The following is a 22,137-nucleotide window of genomic DNA, read 5'->3' as shown; positions in this document are numbered from 1 at the left end:
GCCATCAGGCAGGCAGGTGAGTGGTTAGGGGTGATCAGGCAGGCAGGCAGGTGAGTGGTTAGGAGCCAGCGGTCCCGGATTGCGAGAGGTTGCAGGCCAGGCTGAGGGACACCCTCCCCCATGCAAAAATTTTATGCACTGGGCCTCTAGTCTATATAATAAAAGCATAATATGCTAATTAGACCAGATGTCCTTCCAGATTTCCTTCCTTCTAGACAAAGCCGCAGCAGGCAGGGGCCGGCCACAGCAGAGGTGGCAGAGGCCTCTGGCCACAGCAGCAGCTGTGGGGGGGTGGGGGGTGAGGGGTGGGAAGGGTGGGGCAAAGGCCCTTGCATGAATTTCATGCATTGGGCCTCTAGTTGTAGATAACCAGGCATTGAGTACAACTACATACATACTCAAAAATAATCAGAATGAATGTAGTCTTGAATGAGCCATTTGGACATAACCTAAGACTTTGAAAAGTTAATAATTGTGGTAGAATTACAAAATCTCAAGACGGCAATAAAATGGACCGTATCCTCTCATTTCCCCCCTTCAAGCAAGAACTATGAAAAATAGTACATCAAAACTTTATGGTTTAAAGGTGTTTTGTTAAATCTGCTTCAAGTAATCTTTTAAGAAAAATGAGCAAGGGAATTTTTCAGGAGAAATCGCCTTCAACTGAAAAGGCTTTAAGTTTCTGACATTTTATAACTTTCTTTAACAATAATAATGAAGCACCTGCCCTGCCTGGAGATAGGGAGGCGATCTATTTTGGTCTTTATGGTCACTTTGGATACTCTTAAGTCTTCCTTTAGTATTTGAAATTTTTTGTTGTTTGGTCGTCTGATGCATTTTTGCTGGGTTACCTTGGCAGTCCTCTTGGCATACTCATTGTGCTATTTAAAGTCGGTGACTACTAAAGCAGAAACACACCTCCCTTCCTTCCTTCATCAAATATCAGTTAATAAGCTATCATCAAAACAACGTGATCTGGGGTTCAAATTGGGTTCAAATCCCTGTTCCAATACATGTTAGGCATTGCTGCAAATTATTTCATAAGAATAATGGCTAACAAGCAGGTCTTGCTCTGTGCTGGACGCTGTTCTAAACACTTGGCATATGTTCACAGCTTCATTCTCACAGCCACTCTGTGAAGTAACACTATCATTTTCATCTCCTTTTCACAGAACAGCTAAGTAACGCGCCCATAGAGCTAGTCATATAAATAGTACATATAGTCACAGAACTAGTACACGGTAGAAAAGCTGGTTCCTGCCTTGACCACCTCCCATAGTCAGGAGTCCTTATATGTAAAACCCTTAGTTTTTGTGTTTGGCCCACAGTATGCATTGGGTAAGTGTTTACTATTGTAACAGGGAGGCCGTGGCTGAGACAACCCTTGTGAGAATGATTTCAGGCTTTTAGTTGACTACACATTCATCAAGAAAACCCAGTCTTGGCTGCATTAATCAATATAGAGTATACCAAAGAAATGCATTCACACACTTTGAATAATTATAAAGGCAGTGTTTATTAAAATATATTTAATTTTCAAAATTGAGCTATCAGTTGTCAAAATGTGTATACATATTTGGGGGGGACACCATATATAAAGTTTTCAGAATAGAGGGGGTACCAGTCTCACTGTTCAGTTCACACTTCAAGAGGGACAATGGAAACAGGAATTCCAGGCAAATTAACCCCTTTCACCTTCATTTCATCATCTGTAAAATGGGTACCTGCCTCATGGGGTTGTGACCATAAAATAATCTGATGATTTCTTATTTTCATTGGTTAGAAACAATGAAAGAACTGAAATGTTTAATCTAAAAAGTAAAAAAAAAAAAAATGAGTGGGAAAATAGGAAATATGACTGTGATGATCTCCTTCAAAGTTTTCTTAGGTGAACAAGAGATTAAGCCTTTATAATCAAAGATGGCAGAACTACTATCTAAGAATGAAAGAATTCAAGATGGGCAGATTCCAGCTTGATGTAAGGAAATGCTCTCTAACATGTAAAGCTATCCAAAAGTGGAATGACTGTCTTGGGAGATGGTGCGTTCTTCCTGTGTCTAGGCATTCCAGCACAGGACGGGTGCTCACCTTGTGGGACTGGGCACGAGGGTGCCCCAGGGCCTCCCACTGTTGAGATTCGATGCGGGCCCGGTGTGTGTCACTATCACTGGCTCAGGTTCATTACATATATCATCTCATTTCATTTCAACAACCCAACGGGATACATTCTAATAGCAGTCTCTTTTACAGGAAAGTCGGAAAAATTCCATACCAAGTTCAAGAAGGCATACTTTGTTAATTACTAAGTCAAGTTTTGGACTCAGATTGACTCCAAAACCCCTGCTATTTCCAACATGGCCTTGCCTGGGCTTGCCAGCCAACTTCTTCCAAGCTTTATGTGTAGCATAAACTGAAGTGTGCCTGTGTGTGTGTGTGGGGGTGGGGGGGGTGGGGCGGGGCGGTGCAGTGGGCTCTGTGCAGGGTTACAACTGAAAGCGTTCAGGCCAGATTTTGATTGGCAGGCATAGTGCTTTTGGCTGTCAGTATTTACAATTGGAGGAGTTTACATAAAAATCTGTCTTAAAGATTGGCAACTCTAGTCACATTTGGCCCAAATTCCCACTTGGCAACAACTGGCTGCAGCATGCAGGGACTGCCCCTTTGTCACGGCCCCTGCATTCTCACCTGCTACCACTCCTACTGCCTCTCATCCTGCTGCTGCCTTGCCTGGCCCCCAGAAGAATGTCACTGTGCTATGCTCATGTGCCCATTTCAGTGAAAACACACAAATCAAAGTTCAGGAGTAGGAAGGGGCCTGTCACGTTTCCTAGATGGGAAGTTGAGCTTGAGTCCCAAGGTGGCCCTGGGCGTCAGTGCAGGATCTCAACACAATCCTGGCTCCTGACTCCCTACTGCACACACTCTGGAGAGAATGTTCTCCTGACGGGCAGTATGGAGGCCACTCTCTAAGAGAACCCGTGTCCCGGCTGGAGAGGGGACTAACCAAGCCCTGCCCTTGAGGATTACTGTGTCCTTGGGAGGCATTTTACCTCTAGTCTCCATAAAATAGGGCTTTGTCGGGTTTGAGTGCTCTTGGTTCTGAGGGTTTTCAGAGGCCCCTTAAGAGTCCCCAGCACCTTCTGTCAGGGAGAGCTAAGCGGAAGTGTGAGGATTACTTATCAGTTTGTTGTTTCATATTTCTAAGTTCTTTCAGAAGATCCCAGGTTAGCCCTGTCTTTGTGCCACCAGTTCTATCACTGCTGTGGATATTTGAAGGTGTAGTGTCACTCCCAAGTCATTTGGGGGATTAGGATCAGATCTTGGGATGGTGGAGAAAGAATGGTCAAAAAACTGGAATTCAGTTTTGGCTCAGCCATTAGTATAATTCCTGTGCTTGTGGGAAGGTTTCTCTCTGGGCCTCAGTTTCCTCTTCTGTAATGTAAGAGGCAGTGTTAGGGCATTTTAAAAGTCCATTGACGGTTTTACAAATTTATGATTCAAAAGTAGAGCTGGGAAGAATAGGGCTGGAACATGGCCAAAAGTCCTGGCAGTAGCAGGAAAAGTTATAGTGGTCCATCAGAGCTCCTTGCTTCTTCCTTTCTCTTTCATTTCCTTCCTCCTTCCCTCCTTTCTTCCTCCTTTCCTTCCTTCCTTCTTTCCTTCTTACTTCTTTCCATCCATCCATCTCTCCATATTCCCTTCTTTTTTTCCCTTTCTTCCCCCCTCCCTCTTTCTTTTTACCTTCTTTCTTGTCTTTCTTTCCTTTTGAGATGCTTTACTTGATCAAGATGAAGATATGACTGAGGTCATTCACTTAGTCAACATAGACATCAACTAAGCAGTTTTATGTGAACACTCAGGGAGCAAAGTTCTAGGAAGCATGGAAAGCCTGAAACCTTCGTTGCCTTCCCTGATCTTATAATCTAGTCAAGTTTACCATCTACCCAGTACCCTACTCTCATGTAGATCTTTAACTAACTTCTTTAAATCCTATCTACACATTTTTAAAAATGCTGTTCATATTCCCCCTCAGGCAGAATTTAGTACCTGCTTTTTTTTCTAACATGAAAGATCTGTAAGTGGGGGGTGCATGTGTTGACCATGCTGCTAGACCATCAGGACCTTGAATTCCTGGACTGTGCTTTGTTTAACTTTTTCTTTCTTTTGCCTCATCCAATATCTTCTCCAGAAACATCAATTGACTATGTGCCGTGTGTCCAGCCTATGCTAGACACTGGGTTGAGATGATTGATCACCCTAGTCACCTGCTACAGCCACACACATTTCAAGGAACAAACTCATAGAAGATGCAAGAGGATAGAGAGAGGGTGGCCCATCATCTCTGTTTTTTTCTCTCCTTTCTAACTCTTGTCTTTTTCTCCTTCCTTGCTATCCAGTCCACAGTTATAAGTAGGCAGTGGGCCTTCAAAGTGAGGCAAGGCAAAACTACATGTTTCTCTTTTAAAGTTAGGTAGGTAGTTAGGAAACAGCTTTTTTAGAAAGAGAAATTTCTTATTTTATACCACACAAATAATGCGTTTTTAAATGTTTTTTAGTTTGGGATAGCATCTTGAGTTTGAAATGTAATGACCTTTTTCTGTTTACCTTGCTTTAATAGAAATATTGTGTAAATTAGCTGTCTGGATGGCAGAAATGGGCAGCTGATGTTCCTAGGTCAGCTGTCCTGGGATTATTCACTTTTGAATCTGGATACTGATTCACCACCAGTGGTGACAGCGGTAAATTACAAGTGAAGTTTTGTGGTATTCACTTGGGTAATCAGGATAACTCACTAGGAAATACTTAATTTTATACTCTGTGTGGACCATAATACTCAGACACATCAGCCAGGTAACTTCTCATCTAAATGAAGACAGGGATACTTCACTATGTTCCCCACTGACCTGGGCTGCCAAGGGGAACTGAAGGACATATTAGTAATCAAGATGGCTTTGTCACAGCGGAAAATCCCACTTTTTGTGAGTTGCTCACCCAGATGCAGAGGGGAGTGGGAGAAAAAGGTTGCAAGGGCCCGTAAAGTGAGGAGTCCACACTGGATGATCTCCAGGTACTATTCCAGCTCAGAAAATAGTGGGTCATCACATCTAAGAAATAGTCTAAAGTTCTGTTTTCTTCAAAATAAGATTTTTAGGTATAATTAGTACACCATACAATTTATATAAAGTGTCCAATTTCATTGTTTTTAGCATGTTGACAGATATATGCAATCCTCACCAGTCAGTGTTAGAACATTACAGTATCTCAAAGATTCCCCATACTCTTCAGCTACCCGCCTCCCCCCCAACCCCCAATAACTTTCATCCCTAAGCCACCACCAAGCCACCAGAATAGATTTGCCTAGACTGGATTTTTCATGTAAATAAAATAATAAAATATGTGATTTTTATTATTAAATAAAATGCATAAATATGTGCTATCTTTTTTCATTCAGCATAATGTTTCAAGGTACCATTATCAGTACTTTGTATCTTTATATGGCTGAATAATATTCCACTGTAGATCTACATTTCAGCTACCTATTTATCAGTACATGGGCATTTGAGTAGTTTTCACTTTTTGGCTATTATGGCTAGTCCTCCAATAAACATCCACTTAGAAGTTTTTATGTAGACATAAGTTTTCATTCTCTTATGTAGATACCTAGGTAAGGAATTGCTGGGTCATATGTTTATTCATTTGAAGAACTGCCAGACTCTTTTCCAGAGTGACTGCACCATTTTACACAAACAAGCAGTGTATGAGGGTTTTGATTCCTCCACATTCTTGCCAACACTTGTTATTATGACTTTTTTAATTATGGTCATCCTGATGGGTATGAAGCAGTATCTCGTTGTGGTTTGATTTGCATTTCCCTGATGGCTCATGATGTTGAGCATCTTTTCAGGTGCTGTTGACCATATGTATACCTTCTTTGGAGAACTGTCTATTCAGATCTCTTTTCCATTTTTTTTTATTTGTTTTTTGTCTTTATTATTGAGTTGTAAAAATTCTTTAAATTTATTAATGCAACATATCAATAGATTTTATATAATCATGTATTATAGATGTACTTATATATTCTAAAAATTATATAAATTTTAATGTATTCTATATAAAAATATATTTCCTATATTCTAGATATAGGTCCTTTATCAGATATATAATTTGCACATATTTTCTCCCATTCTGTGGCTTCTCATTTAATTTTCTTGTTGATATTTTTTGAAGCACAAAAGCTTTAAATTTTGAAGAAGTCCAATTGATCTATTTTTTTTCTTTTGTTGCTTGGATCATATATGAGAATCTAATGGTAAATCTCAGATCTGAAGAATTACCTCTTTAATTTCTTTTAAGAGTTTTACAGTTTTAGCTCTTATATGTAGGTCTTTGATCCATTTGGAGTTAATATTTATGTGTGATGTGAAGATCTAACTCCATTATTTCGTGGCATTGCTCCAGCACCATTTGTTAGAAAGACTATTCTTTTCCCATTGGATGGTCTTGGCATCTTTGTTGAAAATCAAGAGAGGAGCCAAGAGAGTGAGTGGAACTCAGGCTTGGAACAGACATACTCTCACTTCAGCCAGACCAAAACCAGTCAAGTCACAGGCCCTCCCAGATTCACTGGGGTGGGGAGATTCCACTTCTTAATGGGAGGAGCTGAATGTCTCATTACAAAGGACATAGAAAGGGGCAGAGAATTGGAATTCGTTTACATTCAGTCTGTTACAATGGTCAGTCAATATTTGTTCTTGAGTGACTACAGAGATAAGGGGGAAAGGACACTGGTGGGGGTGGCTGATACATGTCATCCTCATCCTTTCCCCAGTTCAGCTTCAGAGGATACACTTGGAACTCTATTGAGATTGAGGTTAGGGAGAAAAATAAGAGGAGTTAAATTCACAGAGAGTCTCTAGATATATATTTGGAGACAGGGTCGTTCTCCCCTATGACTCCACATCCCATCCTACATGTGCTCTGCCAAAGAACACAGCAAAGCACCCCTCTCCTGGGGTGGAGGCCAGGGGAGGCGGAAAATTTTTTTTAAAAAATCAACTGACCATAGACTCATGGGCTTATTTCTGGTCTCTTAGTTCCACTTCACTGATCTATACATCTGTCTTTATGCTAGTACAACAGTGTCCTAATCACTGTTGTTTATGGTTTTAGTGATAACCTTTGAAATTGAGAAGTATAAGTCCTCCAACTTTGTTTTCCTTTTTCAAAATTGTTTTGGCTATTCTCGGTCCTTGCTCTAAATTTTAAAAATCAGCTTGCCAATTTCTACAAAGAAGTCAGCTGCAATTCTAAGAATGGCATGAAATTTATAGATCAAATTGCATAGAATTTATAGATCATCTTAACAATAGTAAGTCTTCCAATCCATGAACATTGGACTTCTTCATTTATTTAGATTTTTAGTTTCTTTTCACAACTTTTTTAGTTTTCAAAGTACAGTATAAGTTTTACACTTCTTTTGTTAAATATATTCCTAAATACTTTATTCTTTTTGATGCTATTGTAAGTGGAAATGCTTTCTTAATTTTATTTTCAGATAGTTCATTACAAATATATTGAAATAGAGTTCAATTTTGTATATTGATCTTGGATCCTTCAATTTTTTGCTGAACTCATTTAGTAGTTCTAGACTGTGTCATCTGAATAGAGGAAATTTCACTTATTCCTTTCAAATTTGGATGCCTTTTATTTCTTTTTCTTGCCTAATTGCATTGGCTAGAATATTGCAATGTTGTTTATAATAGCTATTGAATCTCAGTGGTTCTCAACCTTCTGGCCCTTTAAATACAGTTCCTCATGTTGTGACCCAACCATACAATTATTTTTGTTGCTACTTCATAACTGTAATGTTGCTACTGCTATGAATCATAATGTAAATATCTGATATGCAGGATGGTCTTAGGCGACCCCTGTGAAAGGGTTGCTCGGCCACCAAAGGGGTCGCGACCCACAGGTTGAGAACCACTGCTCTAGTACGATGTTGAATAGAAGTGTCAAGAATAGACAAGCTTATCTTGTTCCTAACGTTAGGGTGAAAATATCCAGTATTTCACCATTAAGTATGATGCTAGCTGTTAATTTTTTTTTTTTGTACATGCCATATCAGGTTGAGGAAGTTTCCTTTTATTCCTACTCTGTTGAGTGTTTTTATCATGAAAAAGGGATTTGAATGTTGTCAGATGCTTCTTCTGTATCTAATAAAATGATCATGTGGTGTTTGATTGTTAGTCTATTGGTTATGGTATTTTAGTGACATTGATTGAATTTTGGATGATACACCAATTCTTGCATTCCTGGAACAAATTCCACTTGGTCATAGCATATAATTATTTTTATATATTCAGTTTGCTAGTATTTTGCTGAGCTTTTTTGCATCCACATTCATAAAAGGCATTGATCTGTAGTTTCCTTGTGAAGTCTTTGGTTTTGGTGTCAAGGTACTAATGGCCTCATAGAAAGAATTGGGAAGTTTTCCCTTCTGTTCTATATTTTAGAAAACTTTGTGCAGAATTTATATTAGTTCTTTGATAGAGTTCACTTGCCATCTGGGCCTGAACTTTTCTTTGTGGGCAGTTGATTACTTTGTGGGCAGTTTAATTACTAATTCAATCTCTTTACCTATAGGTCTATTTAAGTTGTCTGTTTCTTGTTGCATTAGTTTTGTGTCTCTCTAGGACCTTGCCCATTTCATCTGCCATCTGTTTGTTGGCATAAAATTAGAATATTCCTTTATACTGCTTTCTATTTTAATAATGATGATAGCAATTTCTACTGTTTCATTTCTGAATTTATTCATTTTAAAAATATATATTTTTATTGATTTTAGAGAGGAAAGAAGAGGGAGAGAGAGATAGAAACATTAATGAGAGAGAGAATCATTGATTGTCTGCCTCCTGCATGCCTCCCACTAGGGGTCCACAACCCAGGCATGTGCCCTTGACTGGGAATCAAACTATTACCTCCTAGTTCATAAGTCAATGCTCAACCACTGGGCACACTGGCTGGGCTGATTTTATTCATTTGTCTTCCCTCTTTTTTCCTTGTTTGCCTGGCTAGAGGCTCATCTTTTCAAAGAACTGGCTTTTGGTTTCGTGGATTTTTCTCTATTGTTTTCCTGTTCTCTACTTCATTAATTTTCACTCTAATCTTTAATTTCCTCCCTTCGGCTTTCTTCAGTTTGCTGTTCTTTACATAGAATTCTAAAGTGGAAATTAGGATATTGGTTTGAGATCTTTCTCTTTTTTTAATCTAGGCATAGAGCTGTAAATTTCCCTCTAGACATTGTTTTAGCTCCATCCCATAAGTTTTGGTATGTTGTGTCTTCATTTTTATTCATCTCAAAGTATTTTAATTTCTCTTTTAGTTTCTTCTTTGATTCATTAGTTGTTTAATTCCACATATTTGTGAGTCTCCCAGGTTTCTTTCTGTTATTTGATTTCTAATTTTATTTCACTGTAGTCAGAGAACATAATTTGTATTATATTAATTGTTTTATGGCCTAAAGTATACTTTATCCTAGAGAATGTTCCAGGTGCACTTGAGAAAAAATGTATATCCTGCTGTAATGGGTGGAGCATTCTATAGATGTCAGTTAGGTCTGGGTGGTTATTAATGTTGTTCAAGTCCTCTACTTCCATTTTGATCTTCTTTCTAGTTATTATACCCATTATTGAAAGTGGGATACTATAATCTTCTATTATTGTTAAATTATAGAAGATTCTATCTTCATTTCTGATGTGTATTTCAGTGCTCTGTTGTTAGTTAAATATATGTTTATACTTACTACTAGGGGCCCGGTGCACGAAATTCGTGCACTGGGTGTGTGTGGGGAGGGGAGTGTCCCTCAGCCCAGCCTGCCCCTTCTCACATACTGGGAGCCCTCAGGCGTTGACCCCCATCACCCTCCGATCGCCTGATCGGCCCCTTGCCCAGGCCTGACGCCTCCGCCAGAGGTGTCAGGCTTGGACAGGGGACCCCCATCTCCCCCTGATCACTGGCTCTGGCCCCCGCCCAGGCCTGAGGCCTCTGGCCCAGGAATCATGCCTGGGCAGGGACCCCCATCTCCCTCTGATCGCTTGCTCCACCCCCCACCCCCAAACCTGACGCCTCTGACCCAGGCTTCAGGCCTGGGCAAGGGGACCATCATATCCCCCCAATCGCCGGCCCTGCCCCCCGCCCAGGCCTGATGCCTCGGCCAGAGGAGTTGACCCTCATCACCCTCCGATCACCAATCACCGGATCGGCCCCTTGCCCAGGCCTGAGGCCTCTGGCAGAGGTGTCAGGCCTGGGCAGGGGACCCCCAGCTCCCCGTGGTTGCAGGCTCCGCCCCTGCCCAGGCCTAACACCCCTGGCCTAGGCGTCCGGCTCGGGCAGCGGGGACCCGCAGCTGCAGCGGCCCCGTGATAGTGGGCTCCGCTTTAGGCCCAGGCAAGGGACCCCTAGCTCCCGGGACTGCCAGCTTCGACCGTGCCCAGCTCCCATCGCTGGCTCCACCCCTACTTCCTGCTATCACTGGCCAGGGCGGCAAAGGCGCCTGATTCTCCGATCATGGCTGGGGGGCAGGGCAAAGGCGGCCCCAGGTCCACCTTTGCCCTGCCCCCCGGCTCTTAGCTCCCCCCTGGGTTTCCGATCACTGTCAGTGGCAGGGGGCTTCTTCCTGCTTTCCCTTTCCCCTCCCTGCATTGTGCCTACATATGCAAATTAACCTCCATCTTAGTTGGCAGTTAACTGCCAATCATAGTTGGCAGTTAATTTGCATATAGCCCTGATTAGCCAATGAAAAGGGTATCGTCGTACGCCAATTACCATTTTTCTCTTTTATTAGATAGGATAACTTCCTGGTTGATTGACCCTATTATTATTAGAAAATGTCCCTCTTTATATCTAGTAACATTTCTAGTTTTAAAATCTATCTTATCTAATATTAGTATAGCTACTTCAGCTCCCTTGTGGTTGCTCCAGTGAAGAAATTGCTTTTTAGCCACCTTTTTGGCTCACATTTCAAATGAAACATTTCACCAGCTAACAACCTCTCGCTGGGCTCTAGGAATAGCCTACAACACAAAGACCTGTGTGATGTGAAAACTCTTGTGTCTAGATAGAATCCTCTTCATGGGATTGCTTAATTGCTTAATTGTCCTCTTCACTTCATCCTCAACAAATTTAAGACTCTTTTCAAATAAGTGGGAGTCCTTATGACCACAACTGAAAGTTAAGGAAAATAAAATTAAAGGAAAAAGAAGTCAGGAAATATTTATAAATATTATAGGAATAAACAAGTGCTGGTCCCTAGACGGGTGGCTCAGTTGGTTGAAGCATTGTCCCGTACACCAGAATGTTGCAGACTAGATTCCCAGTCAGAGCACATACCTTGGTTGTGGGTTTGATCTCTGGTAGGGAAGCAGGAAACAGCTGATTGATGATTCTCTCTCTTTCTCTATTTCTCTCTCTTCCTCTCCAAACACACACACACACACACACACACACACACACACACACACACAAGCATATCCTCAGGGGAAGATTTTTTTAAAGTGCTAGTAAACAAGTTATTTACTCTTGAACCCCCTCAAGTCAGAAAAGCTCTCTGAATTTTTTGGATCTCTCACTTGCTCTGAACCTACTAGAAGAATTCCGAGATGATGACAGTGAGAAACGAAGTAGAGTGAGAATGGCACACTGGGGCCTCTGTCTATGTGCCCTGATGTGCCAGAGTATTACAGATTTCAAAAGGAAGAAAGAAAACATGTTAAAAAATAGATGTAATCCCATTCTGAGCGAGGGTCCCTGTTTGATCTTCCCCGGTGTCCAAGCCCACTTGTTTTGAAGGATGACAGCCCAGATACTCCTGTTGGATGAGAAAACCTCATAGACTGTGCCAGTTTCCTGTCACTGCTTTGAGCTCCAATAGTTCAGGAAGGGGAGGGTGGCGTGACCTCTACCTAGCTGTGTGTTGGCATGAGTCCCTGGTGACAGTGTGTCTGCGCCGCTGGGACACTGGCAATCTTTGGAGTAGCTCTTCCTCACTCTTTCAACAACTAGCCAATTTGGTCTCAGGAAACCACTCTGCAGTGGTGGCTGGGTTTGGAAGTCATTTTTAATTTTGTGACAAAGACAAATGTGTCCTATGGGAATAGTAAGTGGTTTTACTGGTGATATTAATGGAACTGTGACCTCGTCTGTATCTATGATCCTGCAAAACAAAAAATGTTTGTATTCTAATATGTCAGGCAAGTTCATTCTTAGCCCTTCCTTGAAGCAAACTGCAGAGGAAATATACTATTAATAAGCCCAGAGAATATTGTTTGTGAGTGTGTGTGTGTGTGTGTGTGTGTGTGTGTATCTAGTCATGAGGTCATTTGCAAACACAGTGGATACAAATTATGTGTTTTGAATTATGTTAGGATGGACACAACTCATTGGTTCTGACATCTTTGAACAGAATTGCAGTGGGCCCAGTGCTGACATTGGTATTGAATTTTAAAGGGGAATAGCTGTAGTAAAATTCAAGTGGTTAGGGGATCCAAAGTGACAAAGAAAAAGAAGAAAGCCAAAGGCACATTGAATGGACCTCTTCTATTTTCATTTGGGATTGGCATTCATTAGCCTGGAAGCAACTATGCTGATGTTTACTATTTCCTGCAGGAACTTTTATGCCAATGTCCTTGGTTGAAAATGGTTGCTTAAGGAGACAGTAAATTAAATGTGAAGGATTTACAGTTTAGTTACATGAATTAAACCATTTCCTGGCGTTTGTGTTTACCTTGGGACTCACAAAGGAGGCAAAATATAGATTCACGGGAGGAAGGGAAGGAATGATCAAATACCAATAGCCTCTGCCTGATTGTCTAGCTGAGCAAATTTATTTAGGAGATGAATTTCGTGCTGATGATGAATCTTTGTCCCCGTTAATTAAGGTTTCCTCCCTGCATGTGCTATTGCACACATTGAGCTTTCCTAAACAGACATCATTATTCAATGTCATGATTAATATCTCATTCTATTATATTGGACAAAACTAAATCAAATGCAAATTTTATACTTTTCCTCAAGTAAAAATGGGTGGTGCTTTATAATTTGAGACGTAAATTCAATAATTGAAAATGTTATTATAGCCCTGGCCAGCGTGGCTCTGTTGGTCGGCTGCCGTCCTCTGCACTGAAAGGTTGCAGGTTTGATTCCCCATCAAGGCACATGCCCAGGTGTGGCCTTGATCCCCAGTAGGAGGCGTGCAGGAGGCAGCAGATCAATATTTTGCTCTCGATATTTCTCTCTCCCTCTCCCTTCCTCTCTCTCTAAAATCAATAAAAATAAAATTTTTAAATGTTATTGTAAAGTAATACACAATCATTCCAGGAAAACTGACAAATACAGAAGGTAAATGAGAAAATAACCTATGAAGTCACTACTCAAAGATAATCATTAACATTTTAGTATATGAATTTTGTCTTTTATTTTGGTGCCATTATATGAATATATAACTTTTAATAGTTAATATCATGAACGTAATTTGTGATTTTTATATATCCCAACCCCCTCTTTCCAATAAGTTCAAATTTCTCATAATAATAATACTCACACATATATAGTACTAATCTGCCAGGCACTATTCTAAGCACATACATTAATTCATGTAAGCCTCATTCTAACGCTTTAAAGTAGATTTTTATGAGTGAGACGCAGGGTAAAATGATCTACTCAGAGTCTCACAACTAGTAAGGGGCAGAGCCAGGATTCAGACTCAGGTTGTAAAGTGTGTGCTTTTAATCACCATGATCTGTTGCCTCCCTCTGATTGTCCACTTCTGAACGGCCCTGGCCCGAAGCTGTCCTGTGTTCTTCTCAGAATTCCTCTAAGTCTAGAAAGTATGACATGCCACATACTTTCCCTGGAACATGCGAAAATCAGCCCTATCTCGGAAAAACAACTGCCACCTACAGCCCTTCTCCTGGGGAGCCCTCCCTCAAGAGAAGGCTGGTGATCTGGTCCCAAAGAGAAACTGCTTCCAGGCCTGGCTCTGTTCATGTCCACACAACTCATTTCATCTGTTTACTGTTTTCTCATCTATAAAGTGATGGGACCATACAGCCCTTCACTCATGTATTGGCTCATTCATTCATTTACTACACATTAGGCAATCTTGCCTCCATTTCCTCTCCTCTAGGAGTTCATTATCCAATGTGTAGCCAGAGAAGTAAACTGCCAGTTCAGAGTCAGTGTGTGAAGTGTGGTGATGGAGAGTGCTGGGGATGTTGGAAAGCTCCTAAGATGAGCTGGGGCAGAGAGAGGGGTTAAGGAAGGGGCTAGCCTGCAAGGCTTCCCAGCGGATGAGTAGGAATGGTTTAGGCATCTAGGGGCATAAAATGATAGGGTCTCTCTAAGGACCTCTCTAGGGTGTTTTAAACCATCCCATTCTCAGTGGGCTGCCACAATGTCAGCAATGGCACCTTTTTTTTTTTTGCTTAAAATTACAGGAATTTATTGTTTCACATTCTAGAGACTAGAGGTCTGAAATCAAGGTTTCAGCTGGTCTGTGTTCCCCTGAAACCTGAAGGGGAGCATCCTTCCATGCCTCTGGCCTTCTGGCGGTTGCTGGCTGTCCTTGGCTTCCCTTGCCTTAAAGCTTCATCATTCCAGCCTCTGCCTCTGTCCTCACATGGCCTTCTCCCCTGTGTCGGTCTTCAACAGCCAACTTTGTATAAGGACACTAGTTATGTTGGACCGGGGGCCCACTTAATTGAAGTACTTACATTGGCAATAGCCCTCCTTTGACCCAAATGAGGTCACATTCTGAAGTACTGAGATTAGAACGTACCATTTTGGGGAAACACAGTTCAACCCATAGCCATCACTGGAGCCACCATTGAGCCTAGGCAGCCATTCCCTACTTACCGTCGAGTTTCTCCAGTTCATTCCCCGCTCAGCATCCAGAATGAGCTTCCTCATCTCCAGCAAGCAGGTGGGGGCCTAATTAGTTCCTTCAGGTCCAGACAGAGAGATTGAACATCAGACTTCTTTTCATCTGGGCATCTCAGGCTGAAACCAAGGGAAGATGGGAACACAGTAACTCCTGAAGAGATCACTGTCGGTGGATTTCCAAGGGCAAGGGTGTGGCACATGTGAGGATGTTTCTAACAGGATCTGATGCTCGTTCTCGTCCCCAGAAGAATTACAGAGAATGTGGGGATTTCATTATGGGATGACGTACTGTGGCAGCGTCCATATTGCCTCACCAGCTACAGGGTCTAGATGTTCATGATATAATCATTGATATATACATAAATTTCTCCACTTTCTTCTCATTTAGATACAAGTCGACCTTTCTTGGAGATGCACAGTGAAATGCCTGAAGTGATAAATATAACTGAAGGAAGGCCTTTCGTCATTCCCTGCCGGGTTACATCACCTGACATCATTGTCACTTTAAAAAGGGTAAAGTTGAGCAATGCTATTCTCAAATTTTTTTTACTGCAAATGAGCATAGTGAATTAATCAATTTTTTCCTTAGACAGTTGGGCTTCTCAGTGGGCTTTTAAATCACATCCTTTTACCATAAAGCATGCGTGCTACATGTTATACCATGCATGTATTTAAATGGAATAAAATGATCATGTCTTAAGCATAAATCAATGTGAATAATGAAAGAACTAAAATCATGAAAATGTTTGTACTTGCCACAAATCCAAATGTCTGCAAAGATGAGAAAAAGCAATTCTATTGCTTACACAAATGATAACTTGGCAGAGTGGTGAATCCAGGTTTTTGCTAAAGACAGCTGTCAGGCAGGTGCCCACCCAGCTCCCACCTTTGGCCTGAGCCAGGAAATACTTGGTAACAAAAGGCTTTGCTCCTGCTGGGCATCCAAACGTAGCCTCTTGGGGGCAGGGGGTGGGGGCAGGAAAAGAATGTTATAAATGAGATTTTTCTTCCTATTATGTTGTAAGATGTTCGTGAGGATAAGAAAAAAAGATTTAGGGTCAAATTTAATAAAAACAAACGCTAAACTGTGGCAGCCCTGCTAATTCACCAGCTACAGGAGTTTAGGAATACGCTAAGACTAAGAATTGAATAAAAGCTCCTATACTAAGAAATTCAGCCCCAGGACCGACCACACACACACACACACACACACACACACACACACACACACACGTGAATCCTGAGAGCGTAGAGCTTTAAGAGAAAAAGTTAAGACTGTCCCACCACATGTAGCTACTCAGAGTGTACTAGCCTGTGTGGTGATGGTCAGTAGGAGAAGTTTAGGGTGATTTGCAGTGTCCCCTATGGACCTTGGATAGTGAAATGTGATGGGGTGTCTATCTCCCTGTCTTCTTTCTTTGCATTCACTCTCCTATATTGTTCATTTAAGCCTTCAGTACAGTCCATCAGAGACAGGTTTGGGCTTCTATTACATCTGTGCATCATTGCCAGAGAACATAAAATCCAAGTTGGAAATAGCAGAGGAGTCTAACTCCATTGGTCTTAGAAAAAAACTGAGTAAGGGACCCATATCCAGACTTCTTCAGTGTCCTCACTGTGATTGCCTGGGAGGAAGCCACAGGCCTCCCTGCGTGGCTTCTTACCACCCTACACTCACCCGCTGGACAAGCTGGCACGTGGCCAACCCTCTCTCTACCTCACTGTCCTCATTTCAGAGATGGGAGCGATTACAGCAGCACCCACCTCACACGGCTGTTAGGAAGCCAAGGGGGGTAGTTTATGGAAAGTACTTGGAACAATGCCAGGTGCAAGTAGCCCTAATCAAGGGTGAGCGTTTTTATTATTTAATCTAGCAGTTTAATACTCGATACCGGATTACTATCAACTTATGTTTTCAATAGCATGGCATCACTCCTCTTAGTCTGATATGTTAATTGCTATGTGAGTGATATGCAACTTCTCTGTTTCATGCAAGCCCCCTGCTTTTTGCCCTAATGCAGATCTGCTGCAAGGAACATTCCCAAATTCCCACATGTAAAATTTTGTGGGGTGGGGAGAGTTTGTTTACTCTGTTTTTCTACCTAAGATCAATGAGAGAGAGAGAGAGAGAGAGAGAGAGAGAGAGAGAGAGAGAGAGAGAGAGAGAGAGAATATGAACAAAGCTCTAACAGGGATTCTGGTTTGACACATACTTACTGAAAATAATCTAACCTATTACATATATATGCTGACATGAAATTAATGTAAGGTCCCTTCCATTTCTCTTATTGGGCCTTTTCTTCCAGTTTGCCACCCGCTCCCTCTCCTTTTCCTGTGCCTGCTTTTTCAGAGCCATTACCTGCTGGAGACCGGCCATCTGTCAGTCCTTCCTTTCCCCTGCCTCTGTAACTTGTGCAGCCACTGCCGCAGCTGGCGAGCTACATAATCTTTTGCTATTTTAGCTCTTGCCAGCTACAAATAAGAAACCCTACTGGTGGCAGTAACAGATAGATTGGAACAAGATAAACACTTTAGAGGGAATTTTACTGTTTTTAAGCTGTGCGGAGGAAATCCGCCAGCAACCCATCTCTCAGATTCAGCACACGCTTGTTTTCACGTATTTTTAAAGCATCATGATTTCAATCCCTGACTTAAATTTTCCTGAATTTTTCCCTTGATAGTTTGCACTAAGTTAGAATATTGTTCTTCCCCACTGAATGCAAAGCATCCCTCGGTTTGCAGAGAGATGCTCATTTACCAAAACATGACATGCACCCCTCAGTCCCTTTCAGCTCTTCACACGCAGGATGTCATTCATTCCAAACCCAGGCAACACTCAGGTGACATGTTTGCAAATCCAGACATTCCCTGGGAGAGAGGCACTGGTGACTTTGGGGATAGAAATTCAGCCCCAGGACCACAAATCCCAGCCAGATTAGCTTCTTCAACAAGTAACATAAACAAATGATAAATGGATAGAGTGATGTAAGGTGTCCTTTTTAAAAGAAGATAGAAAAGATTCGAAACTTCTTCGTGGCAGTTTGGCCTTTCCTCTAGGTTATCTGGTTTTTTCCCTTTCCAAGTTGGGACAAACAATAGAGGCAGTCAGAGGGTAGGCGCTGCCCCTGCACGGGGCTGGCAACCTGGCATCGGGGCATTGGGTTGGGCCCCTCTGTGGAGCAATGATCCTTTAAAACGTCTAATCCCAAGGCAGACTGTTTATACGATAGTCTTCAGAAATGAAGTCCTTGGGGCCTAGAAGAAGGCATAAGGGGAGAATCACGTCCTGGATTCTTCTCTTCTGTTTGGACTCACTGCGCTTGGGAACACTTCAAAGAATTGGAGAGCACTCCAGCCATCACAGTGCCTCCGGCCTCCGCGTCTGCTGGCAGCTGTCTTCATTGTTGGCAGACTCAGCTTGAGGTGGGGGAGGGTCCCCCTCCAGAGGCAGTCAGTGCCTTTGGCCTTCTCAGAATGACAGCCCCGTGTATGCTCTGACTCTTGGAGGATCTGGAGGGATCCAGTCCTTTAAAGACTGTCGCCTCTAGTGAATCTTGCGAAATAGGAGGACAAGTTACAGCTTGTTAACAGATAAAGACATTCATGAGGATATCCTGGCGGCCCCAGTGGAAAAAAACACTAATTGGTTTCTCTATTGAGTATCAGGCCAGTTTATTACTAAGGTTCCCAGAGGCCAAAGAGACACAGGCTCCCATTAGAAGTCTGACCTGAGCACTGGGCCCGTCCTAGGTAGGTGCAGCTTGTTGCGAAGGCTGATAATCAGTTATTGTAATTACTCTAACTTATCATAATAAATGTAGATATTGCTACATATAAAGAAAACTGAAGACCCGCTTATAATAAACTGGGTTTTTACCTGTGCTATTTGTATTTTAGATGAAAATTATGTTTTCAAAACCTACTAGTGAATGCTACTGCCACGGTGTTAATATGATTTTGTTAAAGCATGTTCCTTCCTTTCCAGTTTCCATTTCATACTCTGATCCCTGATGGAAAAAGAATAACCTGGGACAGTAGGAAGGGCTTTTTAATTTCAAATGCAACATACGAAGAAATAGGCCTCCTGACCTGTGAGACAACCGTCAACGGACATTTGTACCAGACAAACTATCTCACATATCGACAAAGTAAGTGATGTTCCAATGGCGAGAACATAAACCAAAATACTCAGGATTTAATCTGCTTAATGAAACCTTGATTTTAAAACATGTTATTTCTTATACTTGCAGCCACTACAATCTCAGATGTCCAAATAAGCCCACCAAGCCCTGTCAGGTTACTCAGAAGTCAGACTCTGACCCTCAACTGTACTGTCACCACACCCTTCAATACGAGAGTTAAAATCAACTGGACTTACCCTGGTCAAGTGAGTGACCAATTTTTCTATTTCTTCTGTAGGATAGTATTTATTTTTAGTAAGTAAAAGGCCACTGTGTTTTTGCAGTGGGAAAATCGGAATATTTGACTCCTATGGCAGTTTGAGTCAATAAAGAAGCTTTGGGTTTGGTGGGTGCTTTTTTGGTCTGGCATTTCATGAATCTGGTAGGCATAGATATGGTCTTTTGATGTGCAGAGGTTTTGTTTTGAAGTGTATAGATTGGTATTTCTATTGCATGATTCTGAGTGGAAAAGGGGATTGTTTCATCCTTGGAAACCATTCTCTAGGATTTAGAGATGAGAGAGAAATTTATCACTAATGCCAGGCAGGGACTATCTTTTGTAACAACAACAACAAGAAGTTGTCAGCGCATTCATTTAAGATACTGGCAGACAGTCAGGCTCCTGATTGGAGCATGTTTGGAAAAGATAATACAACCCAGCCATCCAGTGTTCCATTTGCTAAGTGACAAAGAGTAATTCTGTCCTTCAGAAAAATGAGAAGAATGAAGATGGAGTTGGGTTCCCTTACACAAGTTAAACATCCTTGCAAACAATTACTTTAAAAATGTGTAGATGGAGAACCTATGATAAACTGTTCAGAAATGTTTGACAGTAGGTCCAGCCCCCATTTCTTGTGTATCAGTATGAGTTATGTGGCATATCCCAAGTACAGTCATCTGTTATGCTATTCAGATCACCCAATCACCAAGTTCACTTATGATTAAATTATGTGCGAAAGTTTAATGCATCAGCCCCAAGCTATTGTTTTTCATCAACATTTCTTGCCCTGGAAGTTGAATAATTTAGCAATAAAAAGGTGTAACAAGTGCCCTGTAGGGACACATTAAGGATACATTAGCCAAAGAATTTTCTAGAAAATAGTATTGTTTCATAAATAGAAATGCTATGACTTATAGCAATATTTTCTGGGTTTTGATAGAAATAGAATATTCTTGATCATTCAAATACTCTGAATAAATGCCAAGAGGGGAGAAACTTTTATCCTGTTAGTGTTGCTACCCTAAGTAAGAAAATGATGGTACATCTGTTGAAAGATAATAACCTTCTAAAATGGCCCTATCCAGTAGAACTTCCTGAGATGGAAATATTCTATATCTCTACATCCAATATAGTAACCACTAGCCACACATGGTTATGAGCACTCAGAATATGGCTGGTGTGACTGAGGAACTGAATTTTTAGTTATGTTTACTTTTAACTTAAATAGCTGCATGTGGCTGGTAGCTCAGTACTGGACAACTCAGTTCTGAAACACAGGGTCAGCTGTTTTCCAAGGCAGAAATGACATCGATGGTACTCTGACTTGGAAATGAAAGTATTCTCAAAGGGAGAGTAATAGCTCCATAACTGAAGTTGCTGAAAGCCCCTCAATCTGTTAGTTCGGGGGATTTTTGATGTTGGAGAGTGACATTTTCTCCCTCGTTACTGCGGAGAATGAAGAACGTGACTTAAATGTGTGTCTGTTTCAACAAGGCAATAAAGGGGTAGAAATTATTAAACATGACACAGAGGAGAGAAGTTCAAGACACAAATATCAGTTCTGGACAGTTTCCAAAGTCTTTTTTCCATGCCCTCTCATGAGGAAGAATTGAGAGAAGGAAATAACATATTATGTGCTATAAAATGTAATGCTAAAAAGAGAGAGAGAGAGAGAGAGAGAGAGAGAGAGAGAGAGAGAGAGAGAGAGAGAGAAAGGAACAATGAAAGGAAAAGGCAATGTGATCTCATCTTCTCAAAGCCAGAGCAGTCACTGTGGCCAGGTCACAGTGCGGACTCTGGGCCTGCTCCAGGCCTCTCCTGAAGCAAACACGAGACAGCACCCGCCAAGTGTCGGCTGACCATGTCGATGGTTTTGCACGTCCCCTGATCCATTTAGTGTGATTTAGCAGAAATGGGCAAGCATTGTTCACAGGGTGAAATAATGAAGCTGGGAGTGTTACACCTTAGTAGGTGTGGCCAGGACTCACTATCTTTTCCTTCAATTCAAGTAAGGAAGCAGAAGAAAACTCACATGGTGATTTATTAAGAAAAACACTGCCATTAAATCAGCGCTAAGGGTATTGCCTGCCTTTGTGTGTGAGATCTCTGCCTGGAGGATACGTGACTGTTTAGAGGGGCGTGTGTGCTGGAGGGAAGACTAGATTTCCACTCAAAGACCGAGCTTTGCCTTCGTTGGCGGTGTCTTTGACACGTCAGTGTGCGTCTGTAAAAGGACAGTAATCCTGCCAGTCTGACTGGGTGGTGGTGAGGAATGATCAAGATAATGTATGAGCAAGCCCATCTGAAGAAGAGGAAGCTCTCAAAAAAATGCCACTGTGTGCATACTTGAAATAACCAGACAGAGATGTAATTTCCAAACCTTTTGCGCCAGGTGGGTTTGCTTTTCAGCGTCAAATGTTGATCTCGGTAATAATCCGAGAAGTGCTGTCACTTTAAGCGTGAACAATTACTACTTCTAATTTGTTACACATTTTATTTCTAGACAAATAAGAGTGCCTCTATAAGGCGTCGATTTGACCAAAGCAGTCCCCATGGCAATATATTCTACAGTATTCTTGTTATTAACAAAGTGCAGAGCAAAGACAAAGGCATTTACACCTGTCATGTGACAAGTGGCCCATCCTACAGATCTGCGAACACCTCGGTGCTTGTATATGGTAAGCAACTCAAGCTCTGCTTTCTAGCCATTGTGCTTTGGGGGAGGGTTCTATATACCAAGTACATTTTCTTTTGACCAACAGGACACTGTCACCTCTTCCCCCTGCCAAAAAGCAAATC

General features: G+C 41.6%; 1 protein-coding gene across 2 annotated transcripts in view; it reads left to right on the top strand.

Annotated features, from left to right (window-relative positions):
- FLT1 (fms related receptor tyrosine kinase 1) overlaps positions 1–22,137 on the top strand; it is a 204,800-nt gene that overhangs the window by 44,782 nt on the left and 137,881 nt on the right. For both annotated transcript variants that reach the window (XM_059684051.1, XM_059684052.1), the window contains exons 4-7: positions 15,326–15,450; positions 18,923–19,085; positions 19,188–19,324; positions 21,842–22,016. In XM_059684051.1, coding sequence (XP_059540034.1) covers positions 15,326–15,450; positions 18,923–19,085; positions 19,188–19,324; positions 21,842–22,016 — 600 coding nt within the window. The remainder of the gene's footprint in view (positions 1–15,325; positions 15,451–18,922; positions 19,086–19,187; positions 19,325–21,841; positions 22,017–22,137) is intronic.

Source organism: Myotis daubentonii, chromosome 2 (assembly GCF_963259705.1).
Source record: "Myotis daubentonii chromosome 2, mMyoDau2.1, whole genome shotgun sequence".
Classification (NCBI taxonomy): Eukaryota; Metazoa; Chordata; class Mammalia; order Chiroptera; family Vespertilionidae; genus Myotis; species Myotis daubentonii.
Note: the sequence above shows the minus strand (reverse complement) of the source record. Positions and strands in the feature narration are given on the sequence as shown.